General features: G+C 54.3%; 2 protein-coding genes across 7 annotated transcripts in view; both read left to right on the top strand.

The window, feature by feature from the left end:
- PTDSS2 (phosphatidylserine synthase 2) overlaps positions 1 to 2921 on the top strand; it is a 39672-nt gene extending 36751 nt beyond the window's left edge. Inside the window, exon 12 of the mRNA XM_032188222.1 lies at positions 430 to 2921. Within this exon, the coding sequence (XP_032044113.1) occupies positions 430 to 574 (145 nt within the window). The 3' untranslated portion in view covers positions 575 to 2921. The remainder of the gene's footprint in view (positions 1 to 429) is intronic.
- A 1985-nt stretch (positions 2922 to 4906) lies between these two features.
- On the top strand, positions 4907 to 14904 carry SYT12 (synaptotagmin 12). Of its 6 annotated transcripts, none has more exons than XM_032188488.1 (8): positions 4907 to 5217; positions 8994 to 9058; positions 10418 to 10611; positions 10707 to 11099; positions 12150 to 12365; positions 12459 to 12579; positions 12684 to 12817; positions 13452 to 14904. In XM_032188488.1, exons 2-8 carry the CDS (start codon positions 9022 to 9024, stop codon positions 13623 to 13625), a joined length of 1269 nt encoding a protein of 422 aa, XP_032044379.1. In that variant the 5' UTR covers positions 4907 to 5217; positions 8994 to 9021; the 3' UTR covers positions 13626 to 14904. The 6 variants fall into 6 exon arrangements, with proteins under 6 accessions (XP_032044379.1, XP_032044378.1, XP_032044381.1 ...); XM_032188487.1 differs by lacking the exon at positions 4907 to 5217 and adding an exon at positions 5463 to 5857; XM_032188490.1 differs by lacking the exon at positions 4907 to 5217 and adding an exon at positions 6112 to 6212.
- The last annotated feature ends 32 nt before the right edge of the window (positions 14905 to 14936 follow it).

Below are 14936 nucleotides of genomic sequence, written 5' to 3'. Positions count from 1 at the left end.
TTCACTGCAAGAGCAGTACTGCACTGCAATTGTCCAAGCTGTCCTAGTGTTAGCAACAAGTGAGGCAACTTAAATCCCTTGGGTTTCGATGCTGCTCTGTGCAGGTTTAAAAAAAAAAAAAGCAGCAATACAAGGCTGAAAGAATTACAGTGTTATCTGTGGAGCAGGTCCTGTGCAACAGGTTGCTGTTGAACTTGCTGTTGTGTTATGCTTCTGAAAAGAAATGAAAACAGCCAGACTACTAGCAAGAAACACAAATCTCGAATTAATGCCATCAGCAATTTCAGAAATTTCCAGCCAAAATACTCAGATGGGTTAAGTTATCCCAAGGGCGCTTGCATTCAGAACAGAACTGGTTTATTGTTTTTATTGTATATTGAAACTGTTTATTCACATCACTGGTATACATCTGTTTGTTTTTCTTTTTAGTGACATCACCTTGAGGTATAAAGAAATAAGAAGACAGAAGCAAGAACATAAATATGAAAAGGACAAGTGCTTGAGCAATGGTGATGGACATTCTTCAATACTGGATGAACAAAATGGGAACAAACTAAGGGAAAGGAAACTTTGAGCAACGGACAAAGGGCTAAAAAGAACTCGTTGTGCTCAAGTTGGCCTGGTGGACAGTTTCAACCTTATCCTACCTAACTTGTTTTGTTGTTAGTTTTCCACCGTGTGAAAGTCCTCTTGGGGGAAAAGATGTCGCATTGACATGCGCGCCCTTTCTCCTCGTGTACACCTAGTCAGAGTCAGAGAAAGTCTGTGTAGAGGGAAGTCAGAACCAACACCATTGCAACGAGGTGGGATCTTCGTCCAAGCGTGTTGTATGTCTTCCTTGCAAACAAGGTTTGGAGACAAGGGGCTTTAAAACAAAGCCCAAAGGGAATCTAGCTGACCTATTTCCAGTAAACTGTGAGATCTTGATTTTGACATTTGGGCATTAGGAGCACTTGTTTTGGAGTGTGCAGATACTGGCACAGGAAATGAATTTTGTTTCTTCTGCTTGAAAATACCTTGAGGTGTGGAGTCAGATCGTGTAACGTGTTCAGCCACCAATTAACAGAAGTGCAGCGAGATAAAACATAGATAAGCTGAAGCTTGTGAACAAGTTGCGTAACTTGCACAGAATGTGATACAGTACACTACTGTTACAGCCCCTGTAATGCAGGGGTTATTGCCTTTCTCTAAACTGACTTTCAATATCCTGGAATAGCTTACAATAATTTTATGTTATGTCACAGCTCTGGGGAGACAGAAGGACGTTTTTTAATCTCAGTCATCTCTTAAATGTAAGAGAGGGTTAAATAAGAAAGGTCAGCCCGCCTTTCATTTGCTTCATGGAGTGAAATCTATTACAAACAGAAAACTGGGAGTTACTCCATCAATCTTAAGTTATTTGCCTTATTCTCAGCTCTTTTACTTTGCTTGCCAAGAGGATTTAATTCTTGGTGTCTGCTGTACAAGGCATGTCCTGTTCTGCCACCTTCAGAGCTGCCCCCTTCTCCTCCCAAGGTAGCTCCAGGCTGAGCAATCTCCCTCCTGAGTCCAACTGGAAGAGGTGTTCTCTGCAATCACGCACAAAATAGCTGTTACCATGCTGCCATCCCTGCCAAAACGAACAAGCGGGAGGAACGCGCGTTGTTCTCACTGAGCAGTGCGTAGTGGAGGTTTGCAGGCCAAACTAAACAGCTTTTTTTTTTTTTTTTTTTGCTCATGACTCAGCATCTAGGAAAATAAATTAGAAACCTGGGCTGCGTTTTTTCAGGTCGTTATTCCAAAATGTAAGTGCTACAACTAAGCATCAATTTGGTAAACCCAGCTCTAAGCCTTTGCATTGGCCCCTGAGGCACTGATGTAACCGTATCACTTTTTAGATACAATGATCTAATCTGGCTCTTAAAGGATATTTTTCAGGGAAGTGTTTATCCAGAAGAAAAGTACATAAACAACCCCAGTAACATTTAAAGAGCACAGCCCCAAACTTTTGAAGTGGCAGGAGACTTGCAGAGCTGCTGGCTAGCAAACATCCTCATTTCTGAGCGGTTTTGGTCCTGTGCATGAACCAACCAAATTCTGCATTTCTCTAGGTTTACAGGGTGACCCAAATATTTTCCACCCCTAAAGAATGGACAGCTAGCAGTAGGGCGCTCTTCAAGTAATGGAGCATTAATTAATTAACGGGTTGCATCAGAAGAGCTCAACAAATGAAGCAGAGTTTGAGGGCCCTGGGGCCTGCCCCAGTCACTTAGCAGACAGCGAGGAGGATGACCAGTGTGAGAGGTAGCATCCATCTTCTTCCTCGAGTACGTACAACATACTGTGGCTCAGTGGCTGCTTTAAATCCTAGTCTTTTGCTGCTCTGAGGTAGTGAGGAATAAATGGCTGTGCAGCTAGATGCTGGCAAGTTTGTAAACGGGCAGACGGTGCTGAGTTGAGCGAGTATTTATTTCCATGCCTTTCCACCCTGAGTCGTTCTAATTTCCAGCTTTCTACCAGTCCTAAGAACTGTTAACTGATCGTTTGGTAGCTCGTACCAGTGCGTTGTGCTTGTGTAGTCCCAGCTGAGCGAGGCTCAGGTCGGTGTATCTCCATTCCGTCTGTGCTGGTTATCACTGTGCTGCCCTGCTGATCTCTGCCCTACAACCACCTTGAGGCTGTCTCAGGAGCTGGGTGGTAGCAGGCACACCTGGGAGGGGTCTCTCGCTGCACCTCCCTCCTCCCTGCCCCGCCGAAGGGCCACACGTGTACATCTGAAGCAGCTGGTGAAGCGTACCCCTTCCCAGTAACAGTTCTGGAGCTTCGACCTCGTACGTAAGACACTGACTTGTGTTTGTCTACATCCATCTACATGGCTCTTATGGTTAGTCTGGATAACTGAACCGGTGTAATAAAGTGATGTTTGCTGGTGTGTCCTTTGGTACAACGTGTCTGTGCTCCCTGTTTGTCTTCCTCGTCACCTCAGAAGTGCTTTGAATTGCTTTGAATTCCCCTTGCTGCAAAAACTGCCAAATGCATCAGTGCCGTTTGTGACGGGTCTTGGGCCTTAAGATAATCACCGTGTCCCGATTTTCAGGGAAATGGGTGGTACAAGCCCTTGGTCAGCTGTTGCAATTCAGAAACTTCTTGCAGGACGTTTACACGGGTGATCTTTGCATGGTCAAGTGGACGTGAGCGGTGCACACAACGCATTGAGTAGCGTTGCAGTCTCGGTTCTTCCTTTCTAGATTCCATGTCCAGCGTTGCAGGTGGGCTCTAATCATTGAAATCTTGCCTGGTTTTAGAAATCCTTTTGTCATCATCTTTGATAAGCAGGCAAAGCAACCTCATATGGAGATGATGAAAGGACGGCTGAGAAGCTTTACTTAAATGTTATTTGCAGTGGCATAAGATGAAACCACCGCTGTGGAGATGAGAGGTGACTCTCCCACGTCCATGCGCATCCTTCTCTTACTGCACACTTCCTTAGGTCACCTTCCTTCTCAAAACTGGAACGAGGTAGCTTCCTCATGTGGGTACGCCCTAATATCTGTAGTGAAGTTCACCAATGGTAAGTTTTTGGGTTTAAAAAGGGAAAATGCAGGGAGATTGTTCAGGTGAGTGAAAACATACTCAGCTAATGCTGAATCACCTCCTGCATGGGCTCTGGTCAATGAGAATGGATCCCCCAAAGTCCGATACCCCAAAATACCAGCAATGAGCACACGCATCTCGTGCCAGACCCGGTGACAGTGGCATTGACTCCTCACTGCCAGTCTGTGCTGTGACGGGGCAGGAGACCACTGAGCAGCCACCAGGCTCTGGCTGTGAAAGCAGGGAAGTCCCAGAGGGTTCCTCTTGGTGTGTTCAGTGCAGTACCTACACATGGGATGGGATTTTTTTTCCCAGATGGGAAAGCAATAGGGATACCCTCGCTTTTGAAGCTTTTGAAGCTCTGAGTCTCATCCGCCTCTGTCATTAACAGCTTCTGACACAGCTACTGCCTTATTTTATATATATATTTTTAAGCTGGATTTTAAAGAAGCAGGCAATGGCCCATTCCCCCCTGCATGGGTCTGCCAGGTGAAGGAGCAGCAGCCATTTAGTTCCTGCAAGGAGGCAAGCCTGGGGAGGACACATCTCTTGGTGCTCTTCTGCAGTGCTCCATCCTCTGAAGTACCTCCATGTGCTGGTGGGAGCCTTCAGCGGGCAGAGATTTTGGGTGCTGGCCTTCCAGAACGCTTCTTGCCTTCTGTTCATCCATCCCTGCCTGTTTGTCCTTTAGGCTCAAGCATGTTCATTGCGTGCGTGGTGGTGGTTTGCTTGTGTGTTTGTGTAGGTATTTATTTCTTAAAAGGCTAAGTGGTCTATTATTATTATTATTAGACTTAAAACTCTGCAGAGCGCTGCTCTGGGTGGTATTTCCTATGGGAATTCAGATGGGGCAGAGGTGAATGAATAAGGTAAATCGGCAGAGGCTGAAGAAGCACATAAAGGGTGAGGCCCTCCGGAGGTGAAGGTGTAAGAACAGCAGCACAGGGGGGTGGGTGATGGTTTAACCACCTGGAAAATGCCTGACACACGGCTGGCTGCTGCTGGAGGGCTTTTCCAGGAGGGTTTTGACCAGAAATAAAGAGCTCTTTACTTCCCAGCGAGCTGGCTGAGCATGCTGCTGCAAGCAGAAGCTGCTTGAGCTACCTTGGCTGTGTCCCCGTGGCATTAAAAAATGTTTTTATAGGGCCGCTTGGGTGCCTTACATTGCTCTCTGATGGCCGTGAAATATTGGCCAAACCGAATTTGGCTAAACCCAGCTTTCTGGGGGTCAGCTGTGGACAGGGCTGAGCCCAAGGAGGCCCCACAAGAGGGTGCTGGTGTCCGGGGCTGAGGAGATGGATGGCTGCCGGCCCCTGGGAACACTTCTCTCCTAGGTTTGGGATCTGAGGAGGGAAGAAGCCCTGGCCAGCTCCATTTCCAGCTGCCTTTTGTACGTCTGGAGGAAGGGCTGCTTTTGGTGGAACCCGCGCTCCTGGAGAAGGCTCTCAGCTGGGGGACGAGGCTCAGCTCCCACCCAAAATGGGGCTGCAGTCAAAATTCAGTCTATTGTTGAGTTTTGTTTCTTTTTTAACTATGAGAGAGTTAAAACCCATCTCTCCCTAAAGATGAGTTCTCCGACAGGAAGGATTTGGTGGGTTTTCCTGGGAAGCAAAGCTCCTGGAGCATCGCGCTGCTGTGCACCAGGTGAGCTGGCATTTTCCTTGGGGCAAAAGGTTTTCTTTCCTCCCCAAATTGCGTTTATTATTTTTTTTCCTAATTTGAGCAAATTGAATCTTTCTGTTTGGAATTACTTCTCACTCCTACGGAGCGGTGGCCTGGCATTCGGGGTAGGAAAGAGGCTGACCACGGGTCTCTGAGGCTCTCCATCCCCACCCCACAGGAGCACCTGGGGGAGGTTTGGCTGCTGACCAGTTCCTTTGCCACAGCAGACGGCGCCTGCCAGGGGGTGCTGAGCTTTTGCTCTCCGATCAAAGGGCTTTTTGGGGACAAATCCCACGGAATTGGCGCTTTCAGGATGAGCCTTTGACTTGTGCTGTGTTGAGGGAGAGGAGGACCGGTTTTGTGGCCGAAGGGGTAGAGTCCAGGGGTGAAAAGGGGGCGAGGATCGTGGTGGTTTCTGTCCTGCAGTGTTGGGAAGGTACAAGAAGCCCCGGAGCCCGCATTAAGGACAGGAGAGGAGCCAAACCTTTGGCTCTGGGGTAATGATTTCAAGCCGAAGCCCGTAAAAAGCCTTATGGAGGAGAGCATCACCCCTGCGGGAGGGAAGAGGAGGGGATACGGCTCCTGAAGCAGCAGAAGGATGAGCTGAAGGATGTGACAAGAGGGGAGCAGAGGGCTGGGGATGGAGCTGGGGGTCCCTGGGGGGCAGAAGGGGGGGGGGAGGATTTGGGTTTTCACTGCATCTCTCTCATCCCATCCCTTATCTAACGCAGGACCCCAGGGCTGAAGGATGCCGGGGGAAACCCAAACCCGGGGAAGGGGCTTTGGGGGTGGGGGGAGCAGCCGATCCCAAACCCGGCCGGCGGGGCCGGGGGCTGCAGGGGGCGGGCGGCGGCTGGGGCCGCACCTGGGGGGCGGGAGGGGGCGGCCCCTCCCGCAGTCCCCGCTCCAGCCGCCCGCTGCCAGCACCCCCCCGGCCGCAAAATGAGCTTTTTCTCCCTTTTCTCCCCAAAGGAGCGGTGAGTCCGAGACGCGGGGTTGCTGCTGGTGGTGGTGGTGATAGGGGGGAGAGGGGGGAAGCAGGGGGGGAAAACCCCCGTCGGGTCCGTGCCACCCCCCCCCACAGGCAGGGGGTGCGACCTCTGCAGAGCATCTTCTCGCCCCCTTGCAGTGTTTTGGGGTGGCGGTTTTATTTTTCATTTATTTTTGTTTTTTACTGATTTATTTATTTTGGGGGGTTCGCCGGTGCAGCTCTCTGAGCTTATTGCAATGCGCGTCGCCTCCTGCACACGGGTCCTGAAGCAGAAAAATACCTTGGGGGGGGCAAAGGCAGAGCCGAAAGGTGCTACGAGGGGGGAGCAGAGGGTGCTGGGGGGACCTAGGGGTCCCTGGGCGGCAGGAGGGGGTGATTTTGGGGTACCCCGGGGCTGAGCGATGCCCTGGCTGTGGTGCCGTGGGGATGAACCAGGAGGGCAACGCTTTTCCAGAGAAACCCTACAGAAACGTGGCGTGACTGGGTCCCCTGCTCCCCGGTCGGGGATTTGGGCTGCTTTAGGGCCAAACCTTTAGGGCAAAAAACCTCCTGGCGCCTGGTGATGCGGGGCAGAGGCTGCCCAGCTCGTTGCACTTGTGAGCAGGCGCTGCGCCCCGCAGCTGGCGCGAGGAGCCCAGGCTGGCATCGCGCTGGGAATTCCTGCTGGGGAAGGAGCTCAGCCTGGCACCCCTCGGAGGAGCTGGGGGCTGCTTCGACCCCAAAGCCACCTCCTGGGCTCAGCATCGTCCCCTGGGCTCAGCACCGGCTTCCCCGGCTCGCTGGGCTGGGCACTGCTGCATTCCCAGGCACTGCCGGGGATGCAAACGCTGCTGCTGCCCTGCTAAGGATGGAGGTGAGGAGGGTCCCGAGGATTTCCTTCTTCCCTGCTTTTAAAGCAAAATAAAAATTAAAAAAAAATACCCAGCAATTGGTGTTGGGACAGATCCAGGCCTGTGCCCGCTGTGGCTCCGTAGCCCCTCGGAGCGCCGGTGCCACCGAGCGCTGCCTTGGGGCTGCGGGAGGCGTGGGGTGCTGCAGGGTCTTCTTTGGGTGAAAAAACAGGGAGATAAGGGCATGGTTTGGTGCCTGGAGTGGGGTCTGCCGCGGAGGTGGCTGCTGCCCTCACCTCCTGCAGCAGTAACTGTGGGAGGGGGAGCGTGGTGGGATTGCGTTGGCTCAGGATGGTGAGGGGCAGAGCCCAACCTCTTGGGTCAGGTCTTGGATTTATTTTTTATTTATTTACTTATTTTTTTAACAAACTCACCATTAGCAACCTCCATCCTACTTTTCTGCCTTGTGGATCGAGGCTTTCACCTTCTGGCAGGAGGCTGGGGATGGACTGGGGGGGATGGAGAAGCCCCACTCCCAGCCCAGGATGTGGGGATGGTGCTGGAGGGTGGAGGGAACAGAGCTTGCCTATGCTGGGCAACCAGGGGTAGTGGGTAAGGTTTTACGGAGATCACTGCTGCCATTTATAACTTGGGTTATGACTTTTGGGGGCTGCAGCTTGCTCGGGGGGGTGTCCTGGATTTACCCACGGTGCTTGATACGTGCTGGGGCCACACCGACCCCTTGTGCAAGTGTCTTCTAGCCTCGGCTGGGCACAGCAGTGAGGGCCAGCGGGGTGTCAGCCCTCTTAATTTTGAGGGAATTGCCCCCCCTCTCCCAGCAGACACGTGGCTTCAGTGCCAGGTCTCCCCCTTTGAGCCGTTTTATCCCCCCGAGCAGGAGCTGCCCCACGTCCCATCGCAGCAGCTCTGAAGGAGCGCAGAGCTGCCCTGAACCTATTGCAATACCTGGATCCTGATTGTCCCACCAAGCAAAAAAAAAAAAAAAAAAAACAAACAACAAACCAAACAAAAAAAAAAAAACAGGTGGGGAAAGCCTGGCTTGACACAGAAAGCTGTAAATCTCCCGAGCTCTGGTTGCACCTTCGTTTGCGTGCCCAGAAAAGGCTGATGTCGTCTCGCTGCTGGGGGAAATACCAGCTCATTTAATTCCTCCGCTGAACGCTGCAGTCAGCCGGCGGCTCTCTTGGGGATGCCTCGGAAAGCTGCTGGAGCTGCTGCCTGTCCTCACAGCTCCTCAGAAAACGCTGTCACGGGGGGCACGGCTTTGAAGGAAACAGAGCATTTTGATGGGGGATATTTGTGCTTTTGCAGGGTAACTCATTCCTCTAAACTTCTTTTATTTGCATAGTTTCAAAAAGCCAGAAAAGGAAACCTCTTAGGAGGTGGTTTTCAGATAAAAGGGGCTGCTTTGGGTGAGCCCCTGTGGTGCTCAGCCCGGGGGTGACACGAGGTCCCCATTCTCAGCCAAGCATGAGGTGGGGACAAGGTGGGCATCTCCGAGCCCTGCTGCTGTTTTGGGATGCTTTGTGACTCTGTTACTTTCAGAAAACCCTTCTGCTGGACCCTGTTGCCCTTAGCGGAGGTCTGCCAGCCACATCAGGCTACCAGGGCCTGATACCCAAATTCATCGATAGCCTAGCTGAGCTGGAAGGTGGTGCCCACACCTTTAGCCACCAGGCAAATCCAGCTCTTCCTCCCTGGCCATGAGTGTGGTTCAGGTCTAGTTTGGAAAATTGCTCGTGTTTAAGCTGGCTCTCACGTAGAATTCACCTGGGGAAACCCCTCTGGGTGAGGAAGGTAAGAGAGAAAAGTCACCAAGTGGCTATTCAGCATCCCTGCTTAGAAAGGAAAAAAATAATAATAATAATTTATTTTTTTTTCCTCTTACCCTAACTGCTTTTCCCTGTGCACTACAGGCTGTCCCGCTAGCGGGGAGTGCTTGCCATGGACAGCGACCACGCGGGCAGGTACCGCCTGAGCGGTGAGTGCTTTAAGGAGCTCGGGGAAGGGATTTGGGGGACGGGCTGAGCCCTTGGTGCTGGCACACACAGCCCCACAGGAGGGCTGCTGGTCCCTGCTGCTTTCAGGAGCAGCCCCTTAGTGTCGCACGTGAGCATGGAGTTAAATCTTCTGACTTTTTTTTAATTGAAAAAGGAAAATTAGTAAACTTTGCAATATTAGGCACTCTGCCCTAAAAAACGGGCAGATACTTGTAGGAAGCGGGTTTAGAGCACAGCTGGGTTTTATACCTGGAGTTGTTCAGAAGCAGGAGGCAGAAAGGGTTGGGTTTTGCCCCCGTGCTATAGTGGGATGTTGTGGATTTGTCGAGGCTGGCTGCCACCGAGCACCTCTGTGCTTGGGGGTGTGCCAGGAAGAGGGGAGCCACAGCGCTTCCCCCAGCACCATCACCCCCGGGGATGCAGGGGGATGCACAGCAGCCCTCCACAAATATAAACCCTGTTTGGCTGAAGATGGAGGAAGCCGGACCTGGCTCCTGCCCTGAGCTTTTATCCCACGAAGTCCCTCTGGGCTGCTCGTGGTCCTTTCCAGGGACCAGAATTCACTGCTTGGGTTACAGACAGCCCTCCTGCCAGAGCAGGTTGGGGGCATAAAGCTGCAGTGGGACGCAGGCACCAGCCTGGCTTCGGCTCCTGCCTCCAAAGCCGCCGCCGAAGGCAGGAGCACGGCGGTGTGACGCAGGAGGCAGCGCTGGGGGGCCCCCGGCAGCGCTCAGTAATCACAAATCTCTTCCCCCCCTCTCTCTGCTCCCCTCCTGTTCTTCTTGTTAGGCTGAGCCACCGGCGCTGCTCGAATCGCTCGGGTGATGGAGGCTGCTGCAATGCAGCACCGACGGCTCCTGTGCCATCGCAGCCGACCCAGTTCGCAGCCTCCAGCCGGGCTTTTTCCTCTGCATCCCCCATCACTTACCCTTAGGGTTCTTTTTCCCCCATTTCCATTTTTTTTCCCATTCCTATTTTTTTTTATTTTTATTTTTTATTTTTTTTGGCATCCCGAGCAGTTCCCTTCAGCGTGAAGGCGATGCGGGATTGCTGCGAGCTGTCAGGGGCTTCCTGCGTCCCGGGGGTGCTGCAGCCACTCCCTGACATTACCTGTGGGGAGCGGGGCAGATATTCACCCGCACCTCACCTCCCAGGGGCTGCCTGGCCAAAACTCTGCCACTTTAGGCTTGCCCACCACCCTTTTTCAACCCGCGGGCAGCCTCAATTTTAATTCCCAGCCTCTACAGCTGATCCTATATCAAGGGGATGAGGAGCTCCTGGCGGGGACGTGGCCGAAGCCCCCTCCGTGGGTGGCTCACGGTGCCTCTGTCCCCTTGCAGTGGCCGCCAGCCCGCCGCGCTGGGAGGTCGGCATCTACGCCACGGGCGCGCTGGCGCTGCTGGGGATCGCGGCCCTCAACCTGTGGAAGCTCTGGCGCTCCGGCAGCTACCCGGCACCGTCCCCCTTCCCCAACTATGACTACCGCTACCTGGAGCAGAAATACGGGGCGGCGTGCTCGGATGTCAAGCACAAGGTAAAAAATGAATAAATTGGGGGTGGAGAGCTGGGCTCAGCGCTGCTCCTGAGGTGAACTCGGACCAAGTGGTGGTGATTGCTTCTCCTTCGCAGCGTGGGGTCACCATGGGCTCACAGCGGGGGCTGGAGAAGACATCGCCCGTCCGCCAAGCCAGCCTGCGGGCGGCTGACACCTTCGAGAGCATCAACGAGCTGGGGAGCCTGGAGCTGATGAGCAAAGACCTGGGGCTGGCCCCCTACGGCCCCTTGAAGAAATCCATCTCAGCCGACTCGCTCAGCTCCATCTCCTCCATCGGGAACAACTTCGGGCAGGACGTCACCGTGGGGCAGGTGGAGGTGTCCATGGAGTACGACGGGAAGGCGGCCACCTTGCACGTGACGCTGCTGCAGGGCAAGGACCTGCTGGAGAAGGAGGACACGCGCTTTGAGTCCTGCTTCATGCGCATCAGCCTGCTGCCGGCCGAGCAGATCGTTGGCATCTCCCGGGTGAGCGGCTCCTTCCCCAAAAACCCCGCACGGGCAATATGGGTGTGTAGGGTGGTGATGGGTCCTGGGGTGGAAAGGGGTCTGGGCTCACCTGTGCTGAGTTTGGGGCTGGTTGTGGGGTTTTTGGGTGGTGGGGGTCCCAGATGGGGTACTGGGGGGGGATGAGTCCTGGAGTCCCTCTCTGCATGTGATGGGGTGGCCAAAAATTTTGCACAGATGGATTAAAAAAAAAAAAAAAGCAACGGGGCTGCCTTGGCGTTCCTGCTTCCTTCTTGCAGGCATGATCAGAGCTGGTTTTGGGGGAAAAAACCCTCCTTTATTATTTTTTTTTTTTAGAACACCCCAGAAGGTGCTCTGGGAAAGCAGGAGCCCCAGGAGCCGCCAGTTGCCTCTTGGTAACTTGGCTTTTTGCAGAGGGATTTTGGAAAGCCTCTGGGTCCGCCAGCTTGATTTTATCAGGCTGTTCCAGAAAGGAAATCCCAGAAATCCCCATCCCACCGAAGAACCCCAATTCCCTGGGGGTGGAGGCGCACAAAAAGACAGCGAAATATTTTCCCAGCGCTCGTTTAAGCCCATTTTTCCATCCTAAGATCAGGTTCTGTATTTACGCTCCGGAGATATTTATTATTTAGCATCATTATTCATAATTTACCAGCCCTATTTACCCTCTTTTGCAATCCTGAGACAAGTCATAAAGTCTTTTTTTTTTTCCCTTTAATGCTCTGCAGTACCTGCTTTTTTGTTGTTTTTGCTTTACTTTTAAATGATGGCTACAATATCTTACAGTAGCTTTCATCCAGACGTCCCCCAAACACAACGTAGGCTGCAGACCGAGAGCGATCAGTGCTATAAAGCCAATTTTCTGCAGCTCTGCCTTTCCCTCAGAGGCACTTCAGTCCCCTGGGGACTGCAGAGGTTGGGCAGAGCTGATGGGGGAGCGCGGGGAAGTCTCCTTAGGAGGTCTCGGGGGCGGTGAGGTGGGCAGAGGGGATGGTGGTGGTGGTATGGGGGGCTCCTCTCCATTCAGTCCCTCGGCTCTCCCCGTGGCAGATCCAGCGGAGCGCCTACGCCGTGGCCTTCGACGAGCGCTTCTCCATCCCGCTGGACCCGGCGGCGCTGGAGGAGAACAGCCTGCGCTTCTCCGTCTTCGGCATCGACGAGGACGAGAGGAACGTCAGCACCGGCGTGGCCGAGCTCAAGCTCTCCGACCTGGACCTGGCCCTGCGCCCCTTCAACGCCTGGCTCTACCTGCAGGACATGAACAAGGTGAGCGGGGTGGCGGCGAGGCTCTGCGTGCCCGGGTTTGGGGTGTTTCGGGGTTTTTGTGTCCCTCTCCTGGAGGGCTGGTGTGTCCTGCAGGCGGTGGACACGGTGGGGGAGATCCTGCTGTCGCTGAGCTACCTGCCCACGGCCGAGCGGCTGACGGTGGTGGTGGTCAAAGCCAAAAACCTGGTGTGGTCCAACGGCAAAGTGACCGCAGGTGAGCAGGGTGCTCATCCCCGTGTGTCCCCGTGCTGCCTCGGGGTGGCAGAGCCACCTGGGGAGGCCGCTGGCTCCACGTTGAGGCTGTTCTCTCCTGAGCAGATCCCTTCGTCAAGGTCTACCTGCTGCAGGATGGGAGGAAGATCAGCAAGAAGAAGACGGCGGTGAAGAGGGACGACAACAACCCCGTGTTCAACGAGGCCATGATCTTCTCGGTGCCGGCCATCGTGCTCCAGGTCCGTCCCAGCCTGGGGGTCCTGCTCCATGGGGCCCCAAATCCCTGTGCTAGGAGGGGAGAGGGAATCGTAGGGGGTGTGGGGTGGGTGTATGGTTCAGCAGGGAGCGTATGGATGGGGTGGGGGTACAGATGTGCAGGAATCGGGTGAGGTTGTGTGTGTAGGGATGGGCATTTATGATTTTGGGTTGTGGGGGGATGTGTATGGATGGGGTATGGCTGTAGGAGGGCACGTGTATGCGCAGGGTATGGCTGCTGGTGGGATGTGTTGTGTGGGGTGTGTGGGGTAGGGAATTCGTATAGGTTGTAGGTGGGTGCATTTATGGGTTCAGGGGGTGTGGGGGGAAGTAAGGTGATGAGTACATGTGGGGTGGGAGGTATTAGGGGTATGTAAAGGGTAAGGCTATGTGTGGGGATGGGCACACGTGGTTTCCCAGTATGTAGGGGGGAGGATGTAGGGATATGTATGTGCACGAGGGGGACGGGGGTGTAGGGGAATGCACGGGGCTTGGGTAGATGTGCATTTATGGGGTGGGATGTATATGGGATGGTATTGGGGGGGGCACATTTCTACCTGCACGTGTGGTTGGTGGTGTGGGGATACGTACACACGGCGGGTTCTGCCCCCCCCCCAGGACCTGTCCCTGCGGGTGACGGTGGCGGAGAGCGGCGAGGACGGCCGCGCCGACAACACGGGCCACGTCCTCATCGGCCCGGCGGCCAGCGGCATGGGCATCACCCACTGGAACCAGATGCTGGCCACGCTGAGGAAGCCCGTGTCCATGTGGCACCCGCTGCGGAGGAACTAAAGCTGCCGGCGGGGGGGAGCCCCGCGTGCCCCCGGGACCCTGCGCCCCGATGGCGGCTGAGGGCCGTGCCCAGAGGTCTGGGGCTGGCCCCAAAGGGCAAAGCTGCCGGCACGCCTCGGCCCCAGCATCCCGCTGCCGAAAGCCTGGACGGGGAGGAGGATGGAGAAACTCCTGTCCGTGTCTCTCTCGCCATCCGCATGCGCTGGGACCTGCCAAGGGACCCGCCGAGGAAGGACCAAAACCAGCAAAATCCTCCCCAAACTGCTGCCCGGCTGTCTGCCAGGCTCCCGAGCATCCTGCATGCCCTCCCCCCCCAGCCGGGCTCCTCGGACCGGTGGGGACCCCAAACGTGGCCTCTGGGGACCGCTGGGGGGAACGCGACGGGCTGCTTCGGAAGGCGCTTTTGGGGCAAGCGAGGGGAAAATGCCGAGGGGGGCGACCAAGGCCGGCACCGCGCGGTTTCTCTCGGCACGTGGGGACTTTCTGTTGGGTTTTGGAGGGGTTTTGGTGCACTGCGCCAGGGCTGAACCACTTCAAATTGCAAGGAAGAAGGGAGAAATAACAGCAGAAAAAAAAAAAAAACACCACGCAGTTGTTATCTATCTTTTCTTTCCTTCCATCGCCTTTCCAGCAGCATAAATCAAGGCAGATGCTGCTGAGGGGTGTCAGGACTTGACGAGTAGTCTTTAAACCCCTTGGGTTTGAGGTCGAGTCCAGCCTGAGTCACCCCCTGAAGGTTAAATGTGAGCAGGGGCACCTGTCCCCACCCCAGCCCTTTTCCCAGCTGAGATAACCCCTGAGCTGCCCCTACAGCAGGGCCAAGTTCAGCAGGCACCAGAGACCCCTCCCCAGTTCCTAATTTTTAAGCCCATCTCCTGTTTCAGGGAGAAAAGAGGGGAAAAATCCTCTTTGGGCACTGTCTGCTTGTGGGCTCCTGTCCCCAGCAAGGTCCCCTGCGTGAAGTTAGCTTTTTTGGGGAGCCGATTCCCCCCCTGTTTTTTGGAGGCTGACAGAGGGAGGGAGCTGGCAGGCAGAGGATGCTCTGGGGACGCGTCCCATGCTCGCAGCAGAGCCTCGGCTGGTCTCTGCCTGCAGAAAACCAGGCAGGGAAACCTGTGTGTGTGTGTTGGGGGGGCTGTTTGCCACGGAGCTGCCTCTACAGGGTGGGCTAGGTGAGGGATTGGGTTGCTTGAATGATTTGAGCTGGGAAAAAAAAAAGAATATAAAAGTGTGAATGAGCCATTTCGCCCTGATTAAAGATATCACGGTGGTACCCTGAGCTGGCAGTGATCTTTGCTCCTCTCTCTTCCC

The sequence above is a fragment of the Aythya fuligula genome, chromosome 5 (assembly GCF_009819795.1).
Source record: "Aythya fuligula isolate bAytFul2 chromosome 5, bAytFul2.pri, whole genome shotgun sequence".
In the NCBI taxonomy this organism is placed as follows: Eukaryota; Metazoa; Chordata; class Aves; order Anseriformes; family Anatidae; genus Aythya; species Aythya fuligula.
This window is presented reverse-complemented; position numbering and strand designations above follow the sequence as displayed.